The sequence below is a fragment of the Rhinopithecus bieti genome, unplaced genomic scaffold, assembly GCF_001698545.2.
Source record: "Rhinopithecus bieti isolate Rb0 unplaced genomic scaffold, ASM169854v2 scaffold_5613, whole genome shotgun sequence".
NCBI lineage: Eukaryota > Metazoa > Chordata > Mammalia > Primates > Cercopithecidae > Rhinopithecus > Rhinopithecus bieti.
The window spans coordinates 331,915-355,978 of record NW_016804845.1 but is presented as its reverse complement, the minus strand read 5'-3'; the positions used below and the strand labels follow the sequence as shown (position 1 = coordinate 355,978).

Genomic DNA, 24,064 nt, shown 5'->3' with positions numbered 1-24,064 from the left:
TTTATAAGAATCAAATCAGTCCAATTCTCATCTTCATTCCTATCTCTACTTTTAAAATTCTTATCTCCATTTCTATCTCTACTTTTAAAATTAAACCCACAGTACAAGCAATTATCAGGTTAAATTTTCAGATGACCTTCATTATTTTAGCTTCTGTTTTAAAATCTCTAATGGCATCCAATGGTCACATCAGCCTCCTGAGCTTGGCATTCAAAACCCTCACAATCCTGCCTTAAGTCACCTTAACAATTTACTTCCCACACTCTGCTTCATGTTACACTGCTCCAGTGGTGCCACCTGTCTTATTTACTATTTCTTTTCTGGGCCTTTGGATAGATTTTTTCCTCCCTTAAAGTCTCCACATGTCTACATATTGCTCATGCTTGAAGAACCAAATAAATGCTACCTCCCTCATGAATCCTTCCTGGATTTCCACCAGAAGTAATTTTTTTTTCTCCTCTTCAGCGATACTTTGTGTGCCAGTTGCCTGCACGTCCTGAACCTATCATTCCCAAAGATAGTTCTTTGATGGCACAATCGAAGCTCTGTGTCCTCTATGGTGCCTAATAGTACTTTGGGCATAGAATGCTCTTAATAGATATTCAATGGGTGAATAAAGTTAATCTTATTTTAGAAAAATCACTCTTCGATTTTTCTTTCCTTTGTGATACACTTGAGGGCATAACAGCCTTACTGTCAGGATCAATGGATCACTCAAAATGGGAGAGGGGTTTACAGCTCTCAGAGAGGTGAGGAAACTATCCTTTGAGAAGGTTCCCAGGCATGGCTTCTGGCCTCCATCTTACGGCAGTATCTGAATCGGGGAGTGTGCCTCCTATTGCAGGAGTGCCAATAGTCTGGAGTTTTAATTTGGCATTATCTTTTTGTTAGGTGGATCTGAACAAGTTACCTTATTTCTCTGAGCCTCAGTTTTTTTTTTTCATTTGTAAAATGAGCATAATAGTTTTTATCTCACAAGTCATGAGTACTGCATGAGACAATGCACACACAGATTTAGTAGAGTAGCTAACACAGAATGAGAGCTCAATAACTGATAGCATTTTTTTTTTTGTTATTGTGAATAATAATCAATCAGTATTTATATACTACCATGTGCTCAACACTATGTTCAGGGAGAAGAGAGTGCAAACGAGGGTCAACCCATGCTTTATGCTTCCTAGAAGTTTACAATTTAGTTGAGGAGAAAAAAATAACCTATATAAGAAATGAGAGAAAATTTAAGACAGGAGTTATGTATCATAGACTGAAAGTACAATGAAAGTTTTGTGAAGGGGGAGAGCCATGGAAATGAGGCTAGTTGGGAAGGATTTACAGAAGGGCTTGTAAGACCACTCCTGGAGAATGGTCTTAAAGGATGGCTGGAAAGTGCTTCTCAGTGCAAAGGCAGAAGGCATGTTGAGTGAGCAGTCCAGATGAAATCATATTCCAGAGACACAGAAAGCCAGAACAACTCCACAAAGGATACAGGTGGTAGTGGCAGAGCCAAGATTTGAATCGTCATCTTCCTTGATCCAAGGTCTGAGCTCTTATCCACTGTGTTACACTGCGTGACCATGAAATCCTGAGAGACAGAGAACTCAAATCCTGGCAGTCTTGTCAAGTACTGGTTGCAGCTGTAATTCTTGTTGGTTCTGCAGTACTTTGTTCTCCTTGAATGCCCATGAGACTTTCTATACCTCCCCTCCCTCAATGTGGCCCGAGAAAGCTTGTGTTCCTCGCTCATGAAAGAGCTTTGACCAAGGCAGCTCACATAGTAGGCTCCTCATTTGTTGACTCCCTGTAGGAGGTACCAAGAATTGTCCTTGCTATTTAAGGTTAGGCTAGTTTTCTGTTTGTGATGATGGAGTCACACTCTATGACCTGGTATCTCTCCAATTCATTTCCATCCAATCAATATCACTGACAGCCTTTTATGAGCCAAGCTCTGCTGGGTTCTCACTAGACAGTTGACCTACAGCAAGGATGCATTCCCAAGATCAGCTGGCTCATGTGGTGGCCTGACTCTGTAACTTGAATCACAGATCCGAATCTATGATGTGGTGCCACTGGCAGTGTTAGCAATGAATTTAAGCAAACCGGCAATGAAGAACAGGCATATCCACTCACCCAAAGAGACTCTATGACAAACTGTGGCCTTGGAGGTGAGAATTAGAACTACCTTTCTCCTGAAGCCAGGTTAGAGATTCATCCTTCACTTCCTCAACTAGGAGTTCCCTTCTCTGGTAGCCACAGGTCACTGACCAGCCTCCCAAGAAGGTTACACACTGGTGGTGTCTGAATATACAGCATTGACAATAAGTCTCAGAGCAAATTGCCTTTCTTTTCTGATCTCTCAAATGAAAACGGAAATCACATTTCTGGATCACATGGAAACAAACTGTTAAATGACAATTTTCTCTAAAAATAAAGTACTCTATGAGAAACTCTTGGTTTTGAATTTTGGAAGTCACAGAAATCCGATATTTAAATGAAAACAACTTTCATCAAAGGGTGAAACTTTGAAATAATTTTGTGAAGAATTTCCAAATGCATGTTTATAAATGTGGTAAATGATAAAGATATCATAATAACTACTGTTTATTGACACCTTATTTTGTAGTAGATACTGTGTTAAATTCCTTACACATACTAACTTATTAACCCTTAGAAAAAATATATAATATATAGCGCATATATGTAATGTATACATGCATATATATACATATATACATATACTTATATATAAATACCATACATCTAGGTAATACAATTATTAACAAAAAGGATAAATAATCTTTGGAACTGAGAAACTGAGGGATAAAATCACTTTTATTGCTTGTCTTTTAAAAAATGTGACTCCGACTCTTCAAAGTAGATAAATGCAAATCTAGGTAAAAGAAACAATGTAATTTCCACTTAAAGGAGGTATCACATACACACTTTCAAGAAATTACTTGGGAGACAGTATATCAGAAAATAATGAAATTAAGAATGTAATGTGTATTTGGAAAACAAGCAAGTTTACATTTACCTCATATATAATATTATCATACAAATAGAATATATGAAAAATTAAGCAATTTGCTTAAACAATTGAAAGTCACTTGTAAAATGACATTTACAGAATCCTTAACAGGCTACTATGGAACTTTAGGGCTTATAAAAATCCTTATCTAAAATATTAAAATAATTGTCCTCAAAAATGTATCTATTTTACTAGTTGCTTAAGGAAATAAATATTCTCATAACATTGTATATTCATTATCATTGAAAACAAGCTATAATCTTATCAGCAAAATTGGGTTTCACTAATCTCTACTGATAAAATGGAGTTATTTAAAAAGAGTTAATTGCATAATCTCCTAGAGGCTTTCACATCGATTGCACATTTAAAATAAATTTGCTTTATTTCCCCAAATGATAAAATCAGCTTACTTATCCAAGTTTTAATAAGAATCCAGTGCCAAGCCAAAATGAAACATCACAAAACAGAACCACTTATTTTCCCACTCTCTGTGGATCTTCTTGTTCCTTTTTGTCCCGGGGAACCCATTTAATTTCCCCGGAGGAGGCTTGGGGTCACTGAGGTCATGCCATTCAAGACTGCCTCCACCCCCAATCCCCAGCACATGTGGAGGGAAGGGAAATACATTTATCTGAACTCACTCAGGGTTGTTGCAGAGCCTCTCTGCACTCTGGACTCCAGCCCCACAGGTCCTGGAACAGTGGGACCAGGGTGACCAGCGGCCCCAGCCTCCAGGGATGCTCTCTGGTTTCTTCCCCACTGTGATGCACTTGCCTGCCATACACCACTGGAAAGAGAAGAGACAGAAGAAGGCCGTGTCAGCAAGGTTACCATAGCAAGCTGAGCCAAGAGCCCTAGAAGTCTAAACCCAATTCCTGCAAGCAAGCCAGCTTTCTAGAGTCACACATCAAATGTAAAACAAGGAGGGGCCCATACAAGTTTCTGCCAAGAGTCTTGAGTTTTAGAATCAGAGTTTCAGGAATGGAAGGAAACTTTACATTGCCTAATCACAGAGGTGCCACACAGTGTGGATGGCAGATTGCACTGGAGATTGTAAATCAACATACTACTTCTTTCATTGAGAAAGTCTTGTTATGAAAAGCATGTCAGCTTAGTATGCTTAGTAACATAGTTGCTTAGTAACATAGTTGATTTACTTTCTGGTGCATGATCCTTATCTTGTTGCAAACCACGATAGTTCACAGACTGGTACAGTGACTAGCACTTCTTTATAGCTCTCTGGGTACTTAATGACTGCAGCAGAGAACTCATCCTCTGCAAAAAGTCAATTTCACTGCCAAAACACACTAGTTGTTAGGAAGTTCTTCATCATATCAAGAAAAAAATTCTGCTTTCCTTTAACTCTACCCATTGTTTGCAGCTCTGCCCTTTCAGGCAACTAAGAAAAAATCCACTCTCTTCCCTCTTCAAGGCAATCCTTCCACAACTATCGGTTTAGGAGAGTGAATATACAAAAATGAAAACAAAGGGAAATGCTACGTGGTTGTCATGAATAACCACATTTCCTGGAGGATTTGGACGTGTTTTATTGCCTGATATCCTTTTTGTCCCCTTGTTTTTTTTTGGCCACTGTGCATTTTGTCCAGGTTCAATAATCTCAGTGAGGGGTCCTGCCACACTCAAGCTGCATAAAGATGCTCACTAAACACATAAGCTCTAGGCCCACAAGAAACCCAGTCTAGAGGATATCAAACCTCTCTTGAGTTCTGTGGTGTCTGACTTGCCTGCTTAGTAAAGTAGCAGAACTTCAAGAAATGCAGTCATGTCAGATGATGAGAAAGAAGATAAGTGGCCTAAATCCTGCATTTTTGGGAAGAAGAAGCTGCTGGCTTATCCTTTCCAATCTTCAATATGTGAGAAAAAAAGTCAAAAGGAAGGCTGATAATAAGCTTAGGAAATGCTGACCGTAAACTCCATAGAAGTTCATCAGGGAAAGATGGAACAGATGTTTTGCAAGTGAAGCATGAAACTGAACCTCAGCCCTCTCTCCTTAACTACCTGCTCCCAATGCAGGTTCGCCAGGAGTGGTGGATGTAGGGTGCTCTCCTGTGGCTGGTCTGACTGTATGACCTCCATCCACTGCTCTTCCCTCAGAGAGAGCTGCCCTCTAGGGCCTTCTCCTCAGCTCCTCCCAAGAACTCTGCCCACTGCCCTCCCACCTCATTCCGTGGCCTGACACATCACCTTCTTCTCACCACATTGAGTTCCATCTGCAGCAGCATCCAGCTTAGAGCGACAAAAGCCCTTCACGGAGCACCACAGTGTCTGGCAGACGTTCTAGAAAACAAATTGCACTTTTTTTTTTGTATTTTCAAAACATGCCCCAAAGCATTTCTATAGTTATGGTAAAATATGCACACTCATCCACACACTCATAATAAATGCCACTGTTGCTAGTGACTAAGAGTGACAGAAAGTAATCATTAGAGTTTGCAGTTCAAGCTTAACTTGGACTTTGTCATGATTCATAAACAATGGTCTATAGATCATACTAGGTAATATAGAAATGAGGGATAAAACCTATTTTCTAAGGGTTGAGAGGGTCATTTCTATATGTTTGGCACAATATCCAGCACTCATTGCCCTTGGGAAGGGTAACTGGTGATCGTCTATGAAAGGTAAATCTAAACTGTGGCTAGAAGGCAACCTGATTACTAACAGTTGGGGGTTATAACTTAAGCCTGCTCAGTGAAGAAAACGGAAACTCTTCCATCTAGAAAGCCTTAGCTTGTTCACTTTTACCTAAAGTAGTCAGCTGGTTTCAGTTTCCAGGAAGAGAGCTGCATATTCCTTCTTATTTCTGGACAAAGGAAGGTTGGCAGGATTCTCAGATGCCATCTGAAATGGCTTAGCTGCTTCCATCTATCTATTAGTATTTTTTTCTGTCTATTCATCCTCCATAGTTCTGTCCACTTATTGTGTTCTACACTGCATGTTTTTTCATCATATGACTTCATATTTTAAGCCATTTTAGAAAATTATCAATCTTTCTCTCTCTAAACTTTGCCTCTCCTTTCTCTCCTTTTGGAACTGTAATTGTTGCTGATGGACCTTCTTATTCTGTGCTTTGTGTTTCAACCTCACTTTCATATTCCTCAGCTCTCAATCTTCTTGTATACGAAAACTGAACAAACTTTCTCCTCCATCACACACCCCTAAGAAGCACCCAAATGGGATGGGAAGTAATTTTCTCAGTTCTAAATTCCAGTTGATTGATTTTCTTTTCAACTGTGTCAAGTCTGCTCTTTAATCCATCCTCTGAATTTTTAAGTCAATAACCACACTTTCCACTTCCAGAAGCTTTATTTATTCCTCCTCATATCTGCCTTACATATATCTTATGGTATTTTTTTCTCATATACAATTCATTCTTATATATTTATTTTATTATACCTATATAAAAATTCAAATTTTGAAAGTTCTTAAGGGCTTATTGTCTCTTCTCATTTAACTGAAGATAGACTACATTAGATTTTGAATTAGAGGCTGAATTATGAACTCATCTGAAGGGTGGCTTTTTTTTTTTTTTTTTTTTTTTTTGAGATGGAGTCTCACTCTGTTGCCCAGGTTAGAGTGCAGTAGAGCAATCTTGGCTCACTGCAACGTCTGCCTCCTGGGTTCACGCCATTCTCCTGCCTCAGCCTCTTGAGTAGCTGGGACTACAGATGCCCGCCACCACACCTGGCTAATTTTTTGTATTTGTAGTAGAGATGGGGTTTCACAGTATTAGCCAGGATGGTCTTGATCTCCTGACCTCATGGTCCGCCCACCTCAGCCTCCCAAAGTGCTGGGATTACAGGCATGAGCCACTGCAACCGGCCTAGGGTGGCTTTATCTATTGGAGTTTCATGCCACCTTGGTTGAGTGTTGGTTCCTCTGGGCCAGTTTCACCTTTATTTCCAGGCATCCATGGTATCTCCAGGCCAAATGTTTTATTTATTATTATGATGATTATTATTGCAATGAAGGTACTCAAGCTATACAGGGTACAAATTTAAACTCTAGATTAGCATGAGCATGGCCTGTAGTAAAGAATTTCCAAGTGAGAAAGTTATTCACCAATATTTCCACACACCCCCCCAACTTCCCCACTAGAAACCAAGCTGAGATGAAAGATGCTTCTCTCTCATCTCTCTTTCCTTTTGGTTGATTTCTTCTAGTTCATCCTTTCAGTGAAGCATAACTCTATGAGAATAGCAGTTCATGCAAAGGTCTCGGTTCTAAATCCTGGCCCTGTTCAAGGAGAATACATCATTGTCTCTTCCAATGTAGATGTGAAAACCCACATAACTCTTCTGTTATCTCCACTTCAGCCTCAATATCTATTCATCCTTATCACTCCCCCTTTTGTTCTTTTTCCTTCTTTCTGTGGATTTCTTTTACTTAAGTTCACTGAGCATTTAGAAAGGATGATGTGCTAGGCGAATGGTACACAGAAACTTTGTACTAATTTTTTTCAATTTATTTGGAGTTTAAACTATTTCAAAATAAAAAGTTATAACATGGGTGATGCTACATTTTCTGGTATTTTAGGGTGTTGTTAATATGGAAAATGATGAGGTTATCTTGGCTGCCATATAAAGGGATCTGAAGTCTTCATTCACTTATCTATTGAGTGCCTACTATGTGCTAGGCATTGCTGAGTGTCAAGGATAAAAATTTCCTCAGAGAGCTGACATGGTAGGAAAGGAGACAGTCCAGTAAACAAGAACCTAGAATATAGTCTAATAAAGCTTTGACATAGCAAATTCAGGATAGGATATAAAAGAATATTTAAGCTGAAACTGAAATGATGAGCAGAAGGGATGATTCCGAGGAACCAGAGTGTGCAGGTTTCTAGAGGTTGTGGAGAACCCAGCACTTTCAGAGAATGGAGGCTGTTCACGAGAGATAAACATGGAGTGCAAAAGAGGAGCTGACCAGAGATAAGTAGGGTGTCCTGTTTCTAGTAAACAACAAGATACCCTGGAAAATCCTTACTTCTATAAATCTTCTAAAATCGTGCATAATATATTTTAAATGCTTTTTTAAGTGCATCCTTGAGTCACCAAGAAAGTAAGGAAACTCCCCAAAGGCTAAAAATGTAGCAGAAATGTTAATCTGGAGATGCAAACCTAATTACTTAGATCTTCGATTTATTAGTCACTTAGATACTGGAGACAATGCCTAGGGCCTATGTAAGGTAGGAAGTTGGAGACCTTCATATAAGACCTTAAGTAAAAGGGTGACCTGAAATCTAGGTACACAGAAAACTTGTCTCTTTTGACTTTAACTCTAGAAGGAGTGGTCAGATATTACTCCTAAGAGTTGGTATCCACACTCGCCCCCATGCTGCTCACGAAGTCAACACAACATCAAATCAATAACCTTTTAAACTGACCCAGAGACAGAAGTGAAAATTTTCTCTGAAAGAATGTGCTAGCCATCTGAGCCCTAAAGGAAAACCTGACATAAAGTTTTATAACTAAAAGCTCACCATAAAAGCAAAAAACCACAAAAGGAAATAACACATAATATGTGAAGAAACCCCAAACAGGAGAAACAGATGCACATAGACTCTGAACACTGAAATTACTCAGTATAAATTGCAAAATAAATGTCACATGTTATTAAAGAAATAAAAGATTACATCGAAAGTTTAAAATTAGGAACAAAATACCATGAAAGTGAGAGAAAATTCAGAAAAATAATCAAACAGACTTTTATAAATAAAATATGATAAATGAGATTAAAAAGTCAATAGACAGGTTAAATATAATGTATAATTGGACAAATCTGAAGAGAGAACTAGTGAACTAGAGGATAAAGATAAATTATACAAAATACAGAGATATAAAGAGATGAAAATGTGAAGGAGAGGCTTCCTGGATAGGGAAGATTAGTGATAAAATTCAATATACATATAATCAGTAGCAGATTAGAGAGTGAAGGGCTAAAACAACATTTTAAAACATAAGGCCAGAGAGCAAGAGAAGAGCAAATTCTGAAGCCTCTTCTTAAGCCATTTTAGGAAATTTGTACTTTATTGCAAGAAAATAGGAAGGCCATGAGATATTCTACTCACAGAGGAGTATTTATAAATCCATTGATAAATGGATTTCCACTTAGAAAGGTTACTTAGGCTGCATTTTGGAAAATGAATCAGAGTTAAGGGGAAGCGTTCAGACTCTACCAATCAGGAAACTGCTATAGTCATCTAGGAATAGGTGGATTTTAGAAATATTTAGGCGGGGCACAGTGGTTCATTCCTGTAATCCCAGCACTTTGGGAGGCCAAGGCGGGTGAATCACCTGAGGTCAGGAGTTTGAGACCAGCCTAACTAACATGGAGAAACCCCATCTCTACTGAAAATACAAAAATTAGCCGGGCCTGTTGGCGTGTCCCTGTAATCCCAGCTACTTGGGAGGCTGAGGCACGAGAATTGCTTGAACTGGGCAGGCGGAGGTTGCAGTGAGCCAAGATCATGCCAGTGCACTCCAGCCTGGGCGACAGAGAAAGACTCTGTCTCAAAAAAAAAAAAAAAAAAAAGATTAGGAGGCAGAATTGGCGTAACTTGGTAGCCAGTTAGAAGTGAGGGGTCAGGATTTTTGTATCAATTTTACCTTCTCTGTTAACTTTGCTTGTTCTGTCTAAGCATAGTTATTTACTTTCCCCTTTAAGTTTTTTTCTATGTTTCGGTTTGAATTTATCTCACTGTATTAAAGTTTTTATGCCTGCCTCCTCTACCATGAGCTCCTCGAGGGCAGAGACTTTGTCTTATTAATTTTTGAGTGCTTATATTTTCTTCTTATTCAGTACATAACAGAATCTGGCAGGGATTCAGCGAGACTTGCCTTGTCAATATGTATGTATTAACACAGATACTTTTGCATTATAAGGGATGAGTTCAGAGAACAGACAGTTTCCAAATCACGAAGGACTGCCTCAAAAGGAGCTGGGACTTTATCCTGTGGTCAGCGGGGACCCTAACAGCAAGAGTAGACCATGGTTAGATCGTGTTTTTAAAAAATAACTTGAGCAACAATTTGAATAGGAGGGAGAATAGTAGGAGATAATTACGATAGCAAGGAAAGATGATGAGAGACTGAATTGAGGCAGTGACAGTGATAATGAAGAAGACAGAACAGAGCTATAGATTCTTCAGAAGGTACGGTGTCAAATCCTGAATTATTATTTGGACATTGAAAATAAATGAGAACAATGAATTGGTGAATAAATCCTATTTCTACCTTGGGAGCTCCTGGTACACTTTAGCCAGATGTGAAATTCAAGAAAGGGAGGAATTTTAGGGATTAAGTTAGTTGCTATGGAGTCTGCAGTTGTGAATCACTGTGAATCCTGAAAATCACTGTGGAACAGCCTCAACCACCACCCATTTGCAATGGAATGTAGGGTTTGTAGAATACCAAGGTAGCAATGTCAAGGAATATGACTCCAGCTTAATGTTTTGCCTTACAGACACACCTTGACTTAAAATAAAGCTTCTATTTCTGTATCTGGATGTTCAAATTTCCAAATATTGCCCTGGCCCTTCCTTCAGCATGCTGGAGATCTGAAGCCCTGCATATGCCCAAGAGGTACTAAGATAGCCAACACTTACTTCTACTTCCTGACAGAAGGTAGCATTGGGTCCATACTGTAGCTGGCACTGGTGGTGAACATCATAGATCACTCCGGGGGCAATGACCTTGGACTTCAAGCCTTTCTTTTTAGGTATGTCATCAAGACAGAACCCCCAGCCTCGGCTGAAAACAAGTTGACAGAAATGAGAGGAGTTGTTTAGGATTCCCTTCACTTTGAGCCTTTCATTCAACAGAAACTTCCCTCTGGTTTACTCTTTGTCTTAACTTTATTTTTTACAAGGCAGAGAACCCTCTAGGCCCAAGGAGGGAGTTATTAAAGAAAATGCAAATCATATCCCACAACATAAGCTTAGTTTATCTAGAAAATACAAGCCATGATAAAATTAGAAAATCATTATCCTACTCTCAATGAGGTTTGAGTGACCACTCTGATCTCCACTGGGTGTTCCTGCCGGTTGCCAAGGACATCATTCATAATTGGCTCATAAAAAGTTATTTTGGGGCAACAGCAATCTGGGACAGGGCAGGATGTTCACCTGCCTGTGGCCAGAGGGCAGAGCCCATCTAGACATCAGGATCAGAATGCAGAAGTGAAATCTGCCCCTTCTGATGCTACCCTGACACGGTGGCCTGCGGGATGGAACCCAGCCTTTTCCAGGCATCAGCTTCTCTGTGTAAAACTCAACGCAGCTTCCGATTTAAAGAGACCCAGGTGAGGGTATCACAAGACACTGTCACTTACTCCAAGAAGCGGGTGATGTACTCCTCGCTGCACTTGGACCATGTCAGTGGGGTGGGATCGTACTGGAGCTGGCGGGACATGATGTACGGGTGTCTGTCCACGGGCTCACAGTCATTTTCTTTCCCATCATGCTGGATGCCAAAGCTGGCAGGGAGGAAACAAGCACAAGAAGAGCCAGCAGGCAGGCATTAAACAGGAAGAAAAGCCATAGTTTCCCTAAGATCATAATAACCCACAGAGAGCCACATTTGTACAGGAGGCAACTGTTTTCAAAGTGAGGCTTTGAAGTTGGAGGGCATAGCTAATTTTCAAATGAAAAAGTACGGGGAACATTGTAGGCATGCTTTACCTCAGATATGCATCCATGGGAGCCATGCAGCTAATTCAGAAACTTCTTCTTGGCAGATGGCTAAGAGCTCTGTCTGGCTTTGTTTTTATGAATCAGGAGTCAAGAAAGCAAATCCTGCCCCCAGCTATTTGCTTTCTCCTGCTGCAGTAACCACAGCGCATAGCACAAAAAAGCAAAATCTTTCTTCTCCCTTTTTGTCGTAATTTAAGAGAGCGTGAAAGGAGAAGCCTCTGGGAGACTTTGTCAAAGCCTACAAGCTTTGAGGGATCGATGTCTTTCTACTATTGCTACAGGAGTCCTCCAACAGGGGACACGTTAGGGAGACCTCCTAATTCAGTAGTGAAGAGCAGCATTTTTAAGACAGATGATCTGTATTTAAACTCTAGCCTTGCCACTTAAATGACCTGTAAATTATTAAAATTTGCCTCATTTTCCTCTCCTAGAAGATGGGGTAGTCATCCTAGTGCTACAATGAGATCTGAATAGAATAGTTTGAAAACCACTTAACAGGGTACCTGGCAGATAATAAGGGCTTCATAAATGATAGAATTAAAAAAAAATTCTTGTTTTCTTTTTATCACGATCTAGCTTATTTTCCTTTTCCATACGAAAAAGTTTAGACTTTGAGATTTGTCAACAGTCATACAGCTTGTTAGTGGTAAAACTAGGTTTCAGACACAGATCTTTGTGTTCCTAACACAGTGCTGTTGTCCATGTGTCACTTGGTCTGTTCCCTGATGTTCCACTGCCAGGGCTGACCCAGTGAAGCAGCCTTTAAGGGCCTTGAAGAGCAAAACCATTCATCATGGCACGAGGGTGCCTAGGGAAGACAATTCAGAAGCCTTTGTTTATAAGCTATGTTCTCAAGATCACCCAAAGACACTTTCTGAGATTCCCAGAACTCTCTCCACTGGGGTGGACTTTGAGCCACTAGACATCTAAACCTGGAGACATTGGCTTAAATTTCCAAATCTGCATGACCTTTCACTCTTTGTAGTGAAATTCAACTCCTCTGACTGGGAAGCTCATATCCAACTTTAATGAAACCTTCTGATCAGTAGTAGAAACTCTTGCTGAGAAGAGTCTTTGGGGGATTCGGAGATTTTCTTGTATTTTCATGCATTATGGTATTATCAGTGTACTTAACAAACTCTAATCACATTCCACATGAATATAAAACTCACAAAGGAGTCAGAGCATTAATGTACAAAGCTCTTACCACTCACCCACAAGGAACACGATTCAATGAAAACTTCCTTCTGAGCAGGCTTTCCCTAGCCTGTTATAAACACAGCCCCACCCAGATAATGAAGTACTCTACATGTTTGACTGTTCAGTAGTTAAAATCCTAAACTGCAAGCAAGGTTGTAAAAACCTACATGAATAATGATCTTCTTAGCTGTGGATATGTCAATACACCAAGTCATATAATCTAGGGCCCTCACAAATGGATTTTTAAGTTTTCTCTCAAAATAAAATTATTCACTTGGGTGATAGCACAAGTTACTTTCTCTTTTGCATTATACACAATCAGTGATGAAACAAACAAGTGTGCAAAAAACAAAGGGATATCTTTGTTATTAAACTATGATGAGTATCTTCTTGGGATATTGATTTATTATATTTTTCTCCTTATGGTCTATCTCAGGCCATTTCATTGACCTCTCCAATGTTTCTCAGTTTGATCCACAGCTAATTAGAATTATACAACTAAAGAAAGAAATACCTGAAAGGCACCTTAACATTTTTTTTTCTATTCTTTATTTTTATAGATTCAGGGGGTACATGTGCAGGTTTTTTACATAGACATATTGTGTAATACTGAGGTTTGGGCTTCTAGTGTACCTATCATCCAAATGGTGAACGTTGTACCCAATAGATTTTCAACTCATTCTCCTCCCACTCTCCCCAGTTTTTGGAGTCCCCAACATACTCATTGTTTAGCTCGCACTTGTAAGTGAGAATATGAAGTGTTTCATTTTCTAAGTTATTTTGCTTAGGATAATGGTCTCCAACTCCATTTATGTTGCTGTAGAAGAAATGATTTCATTCTTTTTTATGGCTGTATAGTATTCCATGGTGTAAACATACCACATTTTCATTATCCAGTCATCTGTTGGTTGATTCCTTGACTTTGCTATTGTGAATAGTGCTGCAATAAACGTATGAATGCAGGTATTTTTTTTACACAATAATTTCTCTTCCTTTGGGTACATAACCAGTAGAGGGATTGCTGGGTCAAATGATAGCTCTAGTTTTAGCTCTTGAGAAACCTCCATACTGTTTCCTATAGAGTTTGTGCTAATTTATATTTCCAACCACAATGGTGTATAAGCATTCTCTTTTCTCCACATCCTCGCTGACAGCTGTCATTTTCTGATTTTTTAATAATACTCATTCTGATTGGTGTCAGATAATACCTCATTGTGGTTTTAATTTGCATTTCTCTGATAATTAGTGATGTTGAGGATTTTTGATATGTTTATTGGCCACTTTTGTGTCTTCTTTTGAAAAATGTCTGTTCTTATCCTATTCCTACTTTTAATGTTTTTTTTTTTTTTTTTTTTTTTTTTTTCTTGTTCAGTTGTTTGAATTCCCAATAGATTCTGGATATTAGTCCTTTGTCAGATGTATAGTTTACATCTATTTTCTCCACTGTGTAGGTTGTCTGTTTACTCCATTGATTATTCCTTTTGATGTGTAGAAGCTTTTTTGTTTAATTAAGTCCCATTTGGCTGTTTTTCGTTTTGTTGCATTTGCTTTTGAGGTCTTAGTCATAAATTCTTCGCCTGGACCAAAACTCCAAAAGAGTTTCTCCTAGGTTTTCTTCTAGGATTTTTGTAGTTTCAGGACTTACATTTAAGTCTTCGATCAATCTTGAGTTAGGTTTTGTATGTGGTGAGAGATAGGGGTCCAGTTTCGTTCTTCTGCATGTGGCTATCCAATTTTGCCAGCACCATTTATTAAATATGGTGTCATTTCCCCATTGTACATTTCTGTCGACTTTGTCAAAGATCAGTTCTCCCATTGTAGATGGGGTCCCCAACATATACAATGATGTTAGGGATAGTTTTGTTTCTTTCTTTCCCATATGTATGCTTTTTATTTCCTTTCCTTGTCTTATTGCACTGGCTGAAACTGTTAGTACTATGTTGAACAAGAATTGGTGAGAATGGACATCCTTGTCTTGTTTTTGATCTTAGGGGAAACATATTCAGTGTTTCAGCATTAAGTATAATATCAGGTTTAATTTTTTTGTAGATGTTCTTTATCAAGTTGACGAAATTTCAATTTCTGAGTGTTTTTTATGATGAATGGATATTAAATTTTGTCAAATGTTTTATCTATTAATATTAATATAATCATGTGGTTTCTCTGTTTTGCCTGTTACAGTGGTAGATTATGCTGATTTTCAAATATTGAGCCAGGCTTGCATCCCTGAAATAAATCCCACTTGGTCATTGTGTCTATTTCTTTTTTTCTTATATTGCTGAATTCTACTTGCTAATATTTTGTTAACTTTTTTTACATCTATATTCATGAAGGGTATTGTTCTTTAGTTTTCTCTTTTGCATTGTCTTTGTCTGAAATTAGTGCAAGGGTAATACTAGCTTCATAAAATTAATTAGAAAGTGTTTCCTTCTCAACCACTTTATTTAGTTTATGATTCTGGGTTGTTGACAGGTCTTTTCTTTTAGCATTGAAAAATATTGCACCACTTCTTTTTTTTTTTTTTTTTTTTTGAGACGGAGTCTGCTCTGTCGCCCGGGCTGGGGTGCAGTGGCGGGATCTCAGCTCACTGCAAGCTCCCCCCTCCGGGTTTACGCCATTCTCCTGCCTCCGCCACGCCGGCTAGTTTTTTGTATTTTTTAGTAGAGACGGGGTTTCACCATCTTAGCCAGGATGGTCTCGATCTCCTGACCTCGTGATCCGCCCGTCTTGGCCTCCCAAAGTGCTGGGATTACAGGCTTGAGCCACCGCGCCCGGCCTGCACCACTTCTTTGGGTCGCCATTGTTTCTGATGAGAAATCCACTGTCACTCCAATAGTTTCCCTCCTGTAGATGAGGTATCATTTCTCTCTTGCTGCTTTCAAGATTTTCCTTTCTCTTTAGATTTCAGACATTTAACTATGATAGGCCTGGGTTTTTCTTTGGGTTTAACCTTGTTGAGTTTCTCTCATCTTCTTAAATACGTAGGTTTATGTCTCATCCAATGTGCAGAATTTTAGCCATTTGTTCTTTGAGCACTTTTTCAATGCTATTGTCTTTTTCCTCTCTTTCTGAGGCTCCAATGACATGAATATAAGATCTTTTGTTATATTCCACGGGTCTCTGAAGTTGTGTTCAATTTCTTTTAGTCTCTTTCTCTTTGTTTATATAGATTACATAATTTCTATCGTTCTCTTTTCTAGGTCATTAATTCTTTCCTCTGTCTCATCCATTCTACTGTTGAGCCCTAGTGTTCACTGAGCTTTTTATTTACATTATTCCATTTTTCAGTTCTACATGTTTGACTTTTCTTTATGTCTTTTATTTCTTAGCTGATACATTATTTTTTCATTTGTTTAAATGCTGTTGGTAATTGCTCATTGAAGCTTTTTCACCATGGCCACTTTGAAATATTTGTCAGCTAATTCTAAAATCTCTGTCATCTCTTGACATTCTTTTTTTTTTTCATTCAGTTTGAGATATTCCTGGTTCTTGGTATAATGAGTGATTTATATTGAAACCTGGAGGTTTTTATATTATGTTATGGATCTTATTTAAATCTTTGGTTTTAGCTTGCTTTTCTGACACTGCTCTGGAGGGGAAGGGAGTGGGGCCACTGCTTCATTACTGCCAAGCTCTGTAGATACCTGAGTTGTGAAAGGGATGGTTCCTTGTTACTGTCTAGGGGTGGATGAAATTTCTGGCTCCCCATGTAATTTGTCCTGACACCACAGGGGTGGGGTTAGGGGAGCCCTCATTACTGGCCTATAGGGATCAAAGTCTTAGTCCCTAATTGGTCTTTTTGACACTACCCAAGTAGTGGTGTTTGGTGCTTTGTTATAGCTCCACACAGATGCAAGTCTAGGCTTCCCACTCAGACTTTGCTAGCATAGAGCCACCGTTTTATAGTTTTTTCTTTCCTTTGCTGTTCACCTGGAGTAGAAGAGTTACTGTCTAAAATTTTCTGTCTTGTTAGACTGTCCCTTTCCTACTCCTTTGGATAGAGATAACAGAATTATGTGGGTGATTTTGCGTGTGTGTGTGTGTGTGTGTGTGTGTGTGTGTATTTCCAGGTTGTTGCCATCATCAGTTCCAAGTCTGGCATATACAAGAGAAAAGAAAAGCCAGGGAACTGACCACCGTGTCACTCTTCAGGTTCTGTGGTTCTCAGCCTGCCTTCCTTCTCTCCATCTTTCAGTCTTCCTACGTTTGTTTTTGATATAGTGTTCAGTGTGTTTCATCATACTAAGTAGAAGGCATATGGAAAAGTATATATATTCTATCTTCCATGACTTAAAACTTTTTTTTTCTTTGACTTAAAACTTTTTAAGGGGTGGCATTTAATGCCCCTGAGTAAGCTATTGGTAACAGATACTACTGGTACCTGTTCATAGACTCACCACTAGCTGACTTCCAGCTGCTAGTATAAGCATCTCTTTACCTGGGATTTCTCCAGAGCCAAATTAGACTGCTCTCCTGAAAGTATCAGGGAATTATTAATAACAACCTCTGGGAACAGCCTTTAACCAACGACTTAAGGGTGTTGGTATATAAAACAGCCCAGTTCTTCTCACCTTGGGTAGGGTAACTCTGAAACGTGTGTTGTATATCGTTCTCGGAGTTGGTCCGTGGGATTAAGGTTCAACTGCTCAGAGTGGAAGCTGCGATAATGAACTGCTTATTGTCTACCTTCCCTGTTCTGTTTTACACCGTACTTCCCTACTGCGATTTCCTTTACCTTCCAAATAAATTAATTGCTCTCAAATCCTTGTCTCAGCGTTGACTTTTTTTTTCAGTTTTATTTATTTATTTTTATTTTATTTTAAGTTCTGGGATACATGTGCAGAATGTGCAGGTTTGTTACATAGGTATACATGTGTCATGGTGGCATGCTGCATCCATCAACCCATCATCTAGGTTTTAAGTCCTGCATGCATTAGGTATGCCTTGAATGCTATCCCTACCCTTTCCTCTGAACCCCGACAGGCCCCAGTGTGTGATGTTCCCCTCCCTGTGTTCATGTGTTCTCACTGTTCAACTCCCACTTAAGAGTGGGAACATGAGGTATTTGGTTTTCTGTTCCTGTGTTACTTTGCGGAGAATAATGGCTTTCTGACTGAACTCAAAGACTGTTCTCTAGTTCTGCCTCCAGTATTCTTTAATTCTTTTACTTAGAAACTTGATATTTAGTTAAAGAGTTCTTTTAGGAGCTAGATTCTCACTTTTTTCATTCATAATTTGAAATAGAACAACAATAACAACAAAAGTATAGGATAAAGAAACCTTATAATAGTTTTATTTCCACAATGCATCAGATAGTTCTGAACTAGTGTTCAGTTTAACCTTACTACAATATCAAAGTGATTCAGGTAGTGACTCCGTTCTAGTCTGTTAAATAATCCACCACTCCCGATAACTACTAAATATCTACCACTATTTGTTTTTAAGTGTTCAGGGAAATTGTGCCCAAGTAATGTTACCATGAGGTTCTTAACTTTATTAGAGAAAATTTGAAATCTGAAAGGAGGATCACACTTGCCATTAGCTTTGTTTACTTAGGTGGCCTTCCTTACAAAGGTGATGTGTCCATGCCCAGGAAGTTAAGTCAATGATTGCCTCAAAAATTGGGCAACATTGCTTTTGAAGGACATGCTTAACATATTCCTTGTTACAAGGTCAGGTTGAACTTGAGGATAGAAAGAACCCATCCTTGGAACACAAAAGTTGAGGATTCAAGATGTCTTTTTTTTTTTTTTTTTTTTTTTTTTTTTTTTTTTTTTTGGAGACGGAGTCTCACTCTGTCCCCCGAACTGAGTGCAGTGGCTGGATCTCAGCTCACTGCAAGCTCCGCCTTTCAGGTTCACGCCATTCTCCTGGCTCAGCCTCCCGAGTAGCTGGGACTATAGGTACCCGCCACCTCACCCGGCTAGTGTTTTGTATTTTTTAGTAGAGATGGGGTTTCACCGGGTTAGCCAGGATGGTCTCGATCTCCTGACCTTGTGATCCGCCCGTCTCGGCCTCCCAAAGAGCTGGGATTACAGGCTTGAGCCACCGCGCCCGGCCTAAGAATGTCTTTTATCAAGCAAAGTCTTTTCCACTTTTCTTTGGTTTGAGTATACCATTGTTGGGATGGCTTGAATGATAACTTCTCAGTTTGAGCCGGTTACAGTCACCTAGCGTTGTTTGGTCAGCAGGTGCTGCTTACAACGATGTCTTGACTGAAGGCCACAGGAGCCATGTCCTTCCACATATCAGAATTGGGGACTCCTGTCTGTTTGTGCATAACAATAACTTAACATTTTGCCAGGTTTTATTATCGACATGCCAACAACTATGGCCTAGCCTGATCAAGATGGCCAGCTCCCCTGCATCCCTAATTATTATTTAATGAAAGCAAGTCACTTAGTTTCTCTATCTCTGAATTTTTGACAACTAAGGATACTGGAATATGTCACATTTCTCACCAAGGCTTTTTTGGTGAGAATCCAATAAATCACCTTAAATATTGCCTAGTTCAACCTACTAGTTGTATAGATGAGGAAACAGGTATAGAGTGGTGAAGAGAATTATCTAAGGTCATAATACTGGTCAACAGAAAAGTCAGAACAACAATTCCTTTTTCCAATTCTCAAGGCAATGCTCTGGCTTTATAATACAGGTAAAATTGTTTTAGAAGTGTTATATTAGAAAAGTGGTGAGCAAGCCAAAATTAGAGAGGCCAGGCCTAGAATAATTCAGTCTCCAGTGTTTTTTCCAATCCTGCCTCTTTTCTAGTTGTGCACTAAGAATATTCCCCAGCATTTTTCCTTCTTCAAAGGGAGGAGATCCAAGCTGGTGGATACATGACAGGCGGGGGATATAGTTCAGTGGTTCATTTGCCTCCCCACCCAGTTTCATATTAGTATGATGCTCTCTTATTTGTAGTGAGCAAATATAATGGCAAATAAAGTTACAAATAAGCTAAGATCTTTCCTCCATGGAAACCTCTGATATCTGGTGGAATTCAGAATCTCATTATATCTTCACTCAAACATTCTGCAACCTGCCTTCAAGGAATTCACCTAATCAAATTCACATATTTTTGTGAACAACGTGGACATCCAGTTAACTGGTGTTCACGTTAAAGTCTTTCCAAGTTTACAGCAGTTTTCAATTTTTTATTTATTCCATGTCCTCCTTTAATAAACATAAGGAAAACGGGACTAACAGTACTATCTATTTCAAAAGGTTGTTGAGCAGATTCAGTGATGCAATAAAAAGCACAATGGCACAAAGTAAGGGTGCAAAATGTTAGGTTTTGTGGCTTTTGGTGATATTAACATTATCATTTCATAGGAACTAACCAAGAGTTATTCCTCAATTAAACAACTGAGTTGAAGCTTATCTCTGTCCTTCCTCCATTCTAATCCAGAGAATTGGAGTGGCCTATTTGGTTCTGTGATATGTGTGGGTGTACGTGGTCTGGGCAGTGGGACATTGGAGCCTATGAGGTGTGTTACTATCCCCACTTTACAGATGAAAGCAGAGGTTGAGGAGGGTGAGTTGCAAGCCACATTGTAATTTGAGTCTCCTGACCCCCAATTTGAGGTGCATTCCATTCTCTCTGCTGATACTGACACATGAATATGGTGAGCAGTCCTCCTTATCATTGGCCCTTTACCTGTGTCCTAGCTCATGGGCAATTGTGAAAGCCAGGGGGAGTCCCGAATCTTCATTGATGTTACAACTGCGGTGAGGCTGACACATTCCTGAAAGGTGAGACAGGCCCAGGGTCTCGCAGGGGCGATTGAAACCAGCACAGATGTCCTTTCTGAAAGCAGAGAATAGAGAAGCTCAGGCGCCCAAAGAAACATCTGGAAAAACCTCCTGGAAAAAAATCTGGGTATAAACTCATTCAATATGGTCTATAAAGTATGCTTGGCATTTTAAAAAAAGTCTACATGAATGTAGGCAGCAATTTTGAATTCACTAAGATGATTCTGATTTTACCTTTTGATTATTGAATTTTACCAACACAGAATGTGGGAAAATGTAGCAAATGTGTTATTTTGAGCTTATTTTGTTCTGGATCTCAGGACATCAAATTACATGATTTGGCCAACAAAAGATTTTATTGAAAACTGAAGTTAATTTGAATTTTTAAATATGGAAGAAACAATCAGCAGTGACTGGAGTTTTCAAATATGAAAATCCTTTTAGTCTTTCTGAGGTCTGTGCTCGAAACTCATCTAAGAAGTTCTTTTTCCCATTCCTGAAAAAGACAGTTGGTCCCATCAACCTATCCAGAGATCTAAACATTGTCTATCCAGCCCCATTCTACTGACAATATTGCATATACGAGAGAATGCATGCCTGCATGTGCATGTACACCTAGAATCTCAGAAAATACTAATTATGGCTTTTAAATAGAAAAAACATGCTCCCATAAACTGGTAGAGATTATTTCAATCACAGACAAGAGTTTCGAAAGAGTCATTAATTAGTCATCAGGTTTTCTTTAGCTCAAAAGGAGCTCTTTGCCAAGAGTGACTAGCAGAAACGGCCACAATGTTCTGAACTCTAGTTAACTGAACACCAGCAGCTAACGGGGTTTGCGTGGGCACCATTTCTAGCAACAAATGATCTCCTGCTTTTTTCATCCATTGGGCCATGGAAAATATCCAGACTTTGAGAATCCATGTGAATCTTATAGGACAGGAGAGAGCAGGCCCAGTCTCAGCACATACACCACAAACTCAAATCCGCACTCTCACTAGCAGCAGCAGTTACTAGGGGTTCAGTCCTGGAGAGCAAGATTATACAGCCCAATCATTCACATAACTTCCAGGTCTGTAAGAGAACCAATCAAACACTTTTCTACCCCTGCTGCAGAATGTACTTGTTATTTCATTCAAAAAGCCCAGGTCTGCGTGAAGCTGCTGGAAAAAGATGACTGGTGCTCATTGCTGATCCCCTGACTTTCTCATTTTGATATGGCAGGAGGTCAGGCACATTAAATACTGATTATGGAGTGCCTATGAAGTGTCCAGCACTAAAGAGAAAAGTAGCTAACAAAAGAATTATAGGAGCATGGTTCTTACAGGCAAGCAGCTTAAGTTCTACTTCCACCATGCACTGGGCCATTATGTAACAGAAAATATGCCTTGGCTTGCAGCAGCCACTAGTTGCACATGTGGAACCCACATTGGGTGTGTTCCATGCCAAATCCTCCTTCTCCTGAATGCTGTTCTGTAGAGAACTCTGTTAATGTGGATCTCAGGATAGTCTCTCAGAGGCAAAGCTCAGTCTCATACCTCCCTTCCTTCATGATCCTACCTATTTTTTCAGGCAAGTGGTTTTCAATGAGGGTGGGTGATTTCGCTGTTCATCCCCTTCTAGGGGACATTTGGCAATGTCTGGAGACAGTTTCAGCTGTCAGAGGTTGGAGGAGAGTGCTACTGACATCTCATGGGTAGAGGCCAGATATGCTGCTAAATATCTTACAACATAATAGACAGACCCAACAACAAAGAATCATCAGCCCCAAATGTCAATAGTGCTGAGGGTGGGAAATACTGCTATAGAACTTGAAATGCTCTCCACTGTCTAGGAGCTGTTGAGGTTCAACACACTTTTATGCAAAAAGACCCCTGTCCTAAGGAAGGAAAGTGACTATAAGAAAAAAGGAGAGCAGATCCTTTGTATTCATATTGGGTAATAGCTAAGGGTATGGCTGTTGGGATCAAACTACCTGGACTTAAGTCCCAATTGTACCCGTTAACAGCAATGAGATTTTGGGCAAGAGATATAACCAAGGCTCAGTTTCCCTATATGTAAAATATGAATGATTAATAGTAGCCAACTACCGGTGTTCTTGTGGGAAGTAAATGGAACAATGGCTGTTCTAATAGACATAGCACAGTGCCTGGCCCATAACAAACATTTCACACATGTAAGCTATCATTAACTCACCCATTTCTTCAGGTGAGAATGACAGAAGCATCTCATTCTGCTCTTAGGGAAAGGAAAGACTTTCTGAGACACAACTTAGTGGCCAATGCCATTCCCTGACTTTGGGGTTCTTCCCTATAGAAGTTTCTGTCTGACTGAAGCCTTCACCTGGCCTCTTGACCAGGTCCTCAGTGTCCCCAGGCTGTCTGCTAGCTCCCCAGAGCCCCTGTGCTTACATTCCATACCCACGCTATTTCTCAGAGGAGCTACTGATCAACCCAAGGTCTCTTAGAACCTAATGAACCTGTCACAGGCTTGTGTCAAAAACTTCCTGTGGGATACATTTGCATTTAACCAGCGTTTTAATACTTTCACTCAAAAGAGTGATTCTGATGACTGGAGTTTTGGATTACGGCAAGGTAGACATTTGGATAGGGTGGGGGCTGATTATCCTTCCTTGTAGGGATTCTATGCATTGACATGATCTTATCACAAGGACAGATCACAGGGCCAAAATGTTCACAGGCAGCCTATCCTCCACAGGGACAGTGCACACCAAGGGCCTTTCAGTGCTTAAGGTTTTCTGTGGTGGAAGGGCAGGGCCAAGAGGCCTCCTTTACTATACATCCCTGGATTTCTGGACAAATAGGCATAGGGAGCCCAAGAAGATTTTACTTTACCCCGTTCTAATATAAGCCCTTCTTTCATCTAGATTAAAATAAGTGCCTAGTATATATAGGTGCTCAATAAATATTTTTTGAATCAATGACCAAACATAGCCTTCAAAGAGCAAGAGTTGATCAAGAAAGTTCACTGGATTTTTACAGCTATGAGTCCTGGAAGGTTTGATGGTTCTTATTAGCACTATGGGCTCTATTTGTGATTAGAACAAAATGATATTTTCATGGGAGTAGAAGGGAGAAAGCTGTAATCAAACCAGTCTGCCTACTCAGTAGGGACCTGCTCCCCATATCCTATCCTCAACATCAAACAGTTAAAAAGTGGACTGTTTTCTGTAAAGATATTTCATGTTTCTACATTGTAGAAAAATAAAATAGCAAAGGATTGGAAAGCCCACTCGCTAAAAGTAACAAGAGTCTTTAATGAGGCTCTGCAAACAAGCTTCCTGATTGTTTATAGAGCTACGTGAAGAAACCAGTTTTAAAAAGGAAATCATCAGTGGGATAGGAAAGAGGTCTGGATTT

The 24,064-nt window shown here is 39.5% G+C and overlaps 1 protein-coding gene across 1 annotated transcript in view; it reads right to left on the bottom strand.

Annotated features, from left to right (window-relative positions):
• Positions 1-24,064, bottom strand: part of ADAMTS12 (ADAM metallopeptidase with thrombospondin type 1 motif 12) — a 373,663-nt gene that overhangs the window by 107,437 nt on the left and 242,162 nt on the right. Inside the window, 5 exon segments of the mRNA XM_017870704.1 lie at positions 3,667-3,812; positions 5,231-5,323; positions 10,647-10,791; positions 11,372-11,515; positions 20,590-20,739. Of these exon segments, the coding sequence (XP_017726193.1) occupies positions 3,667-3,812; positions 5,231-5,323; positions 10,647-10,791; positions 11,372-11,515; positions 20,590-20,739 (678 nt within the window).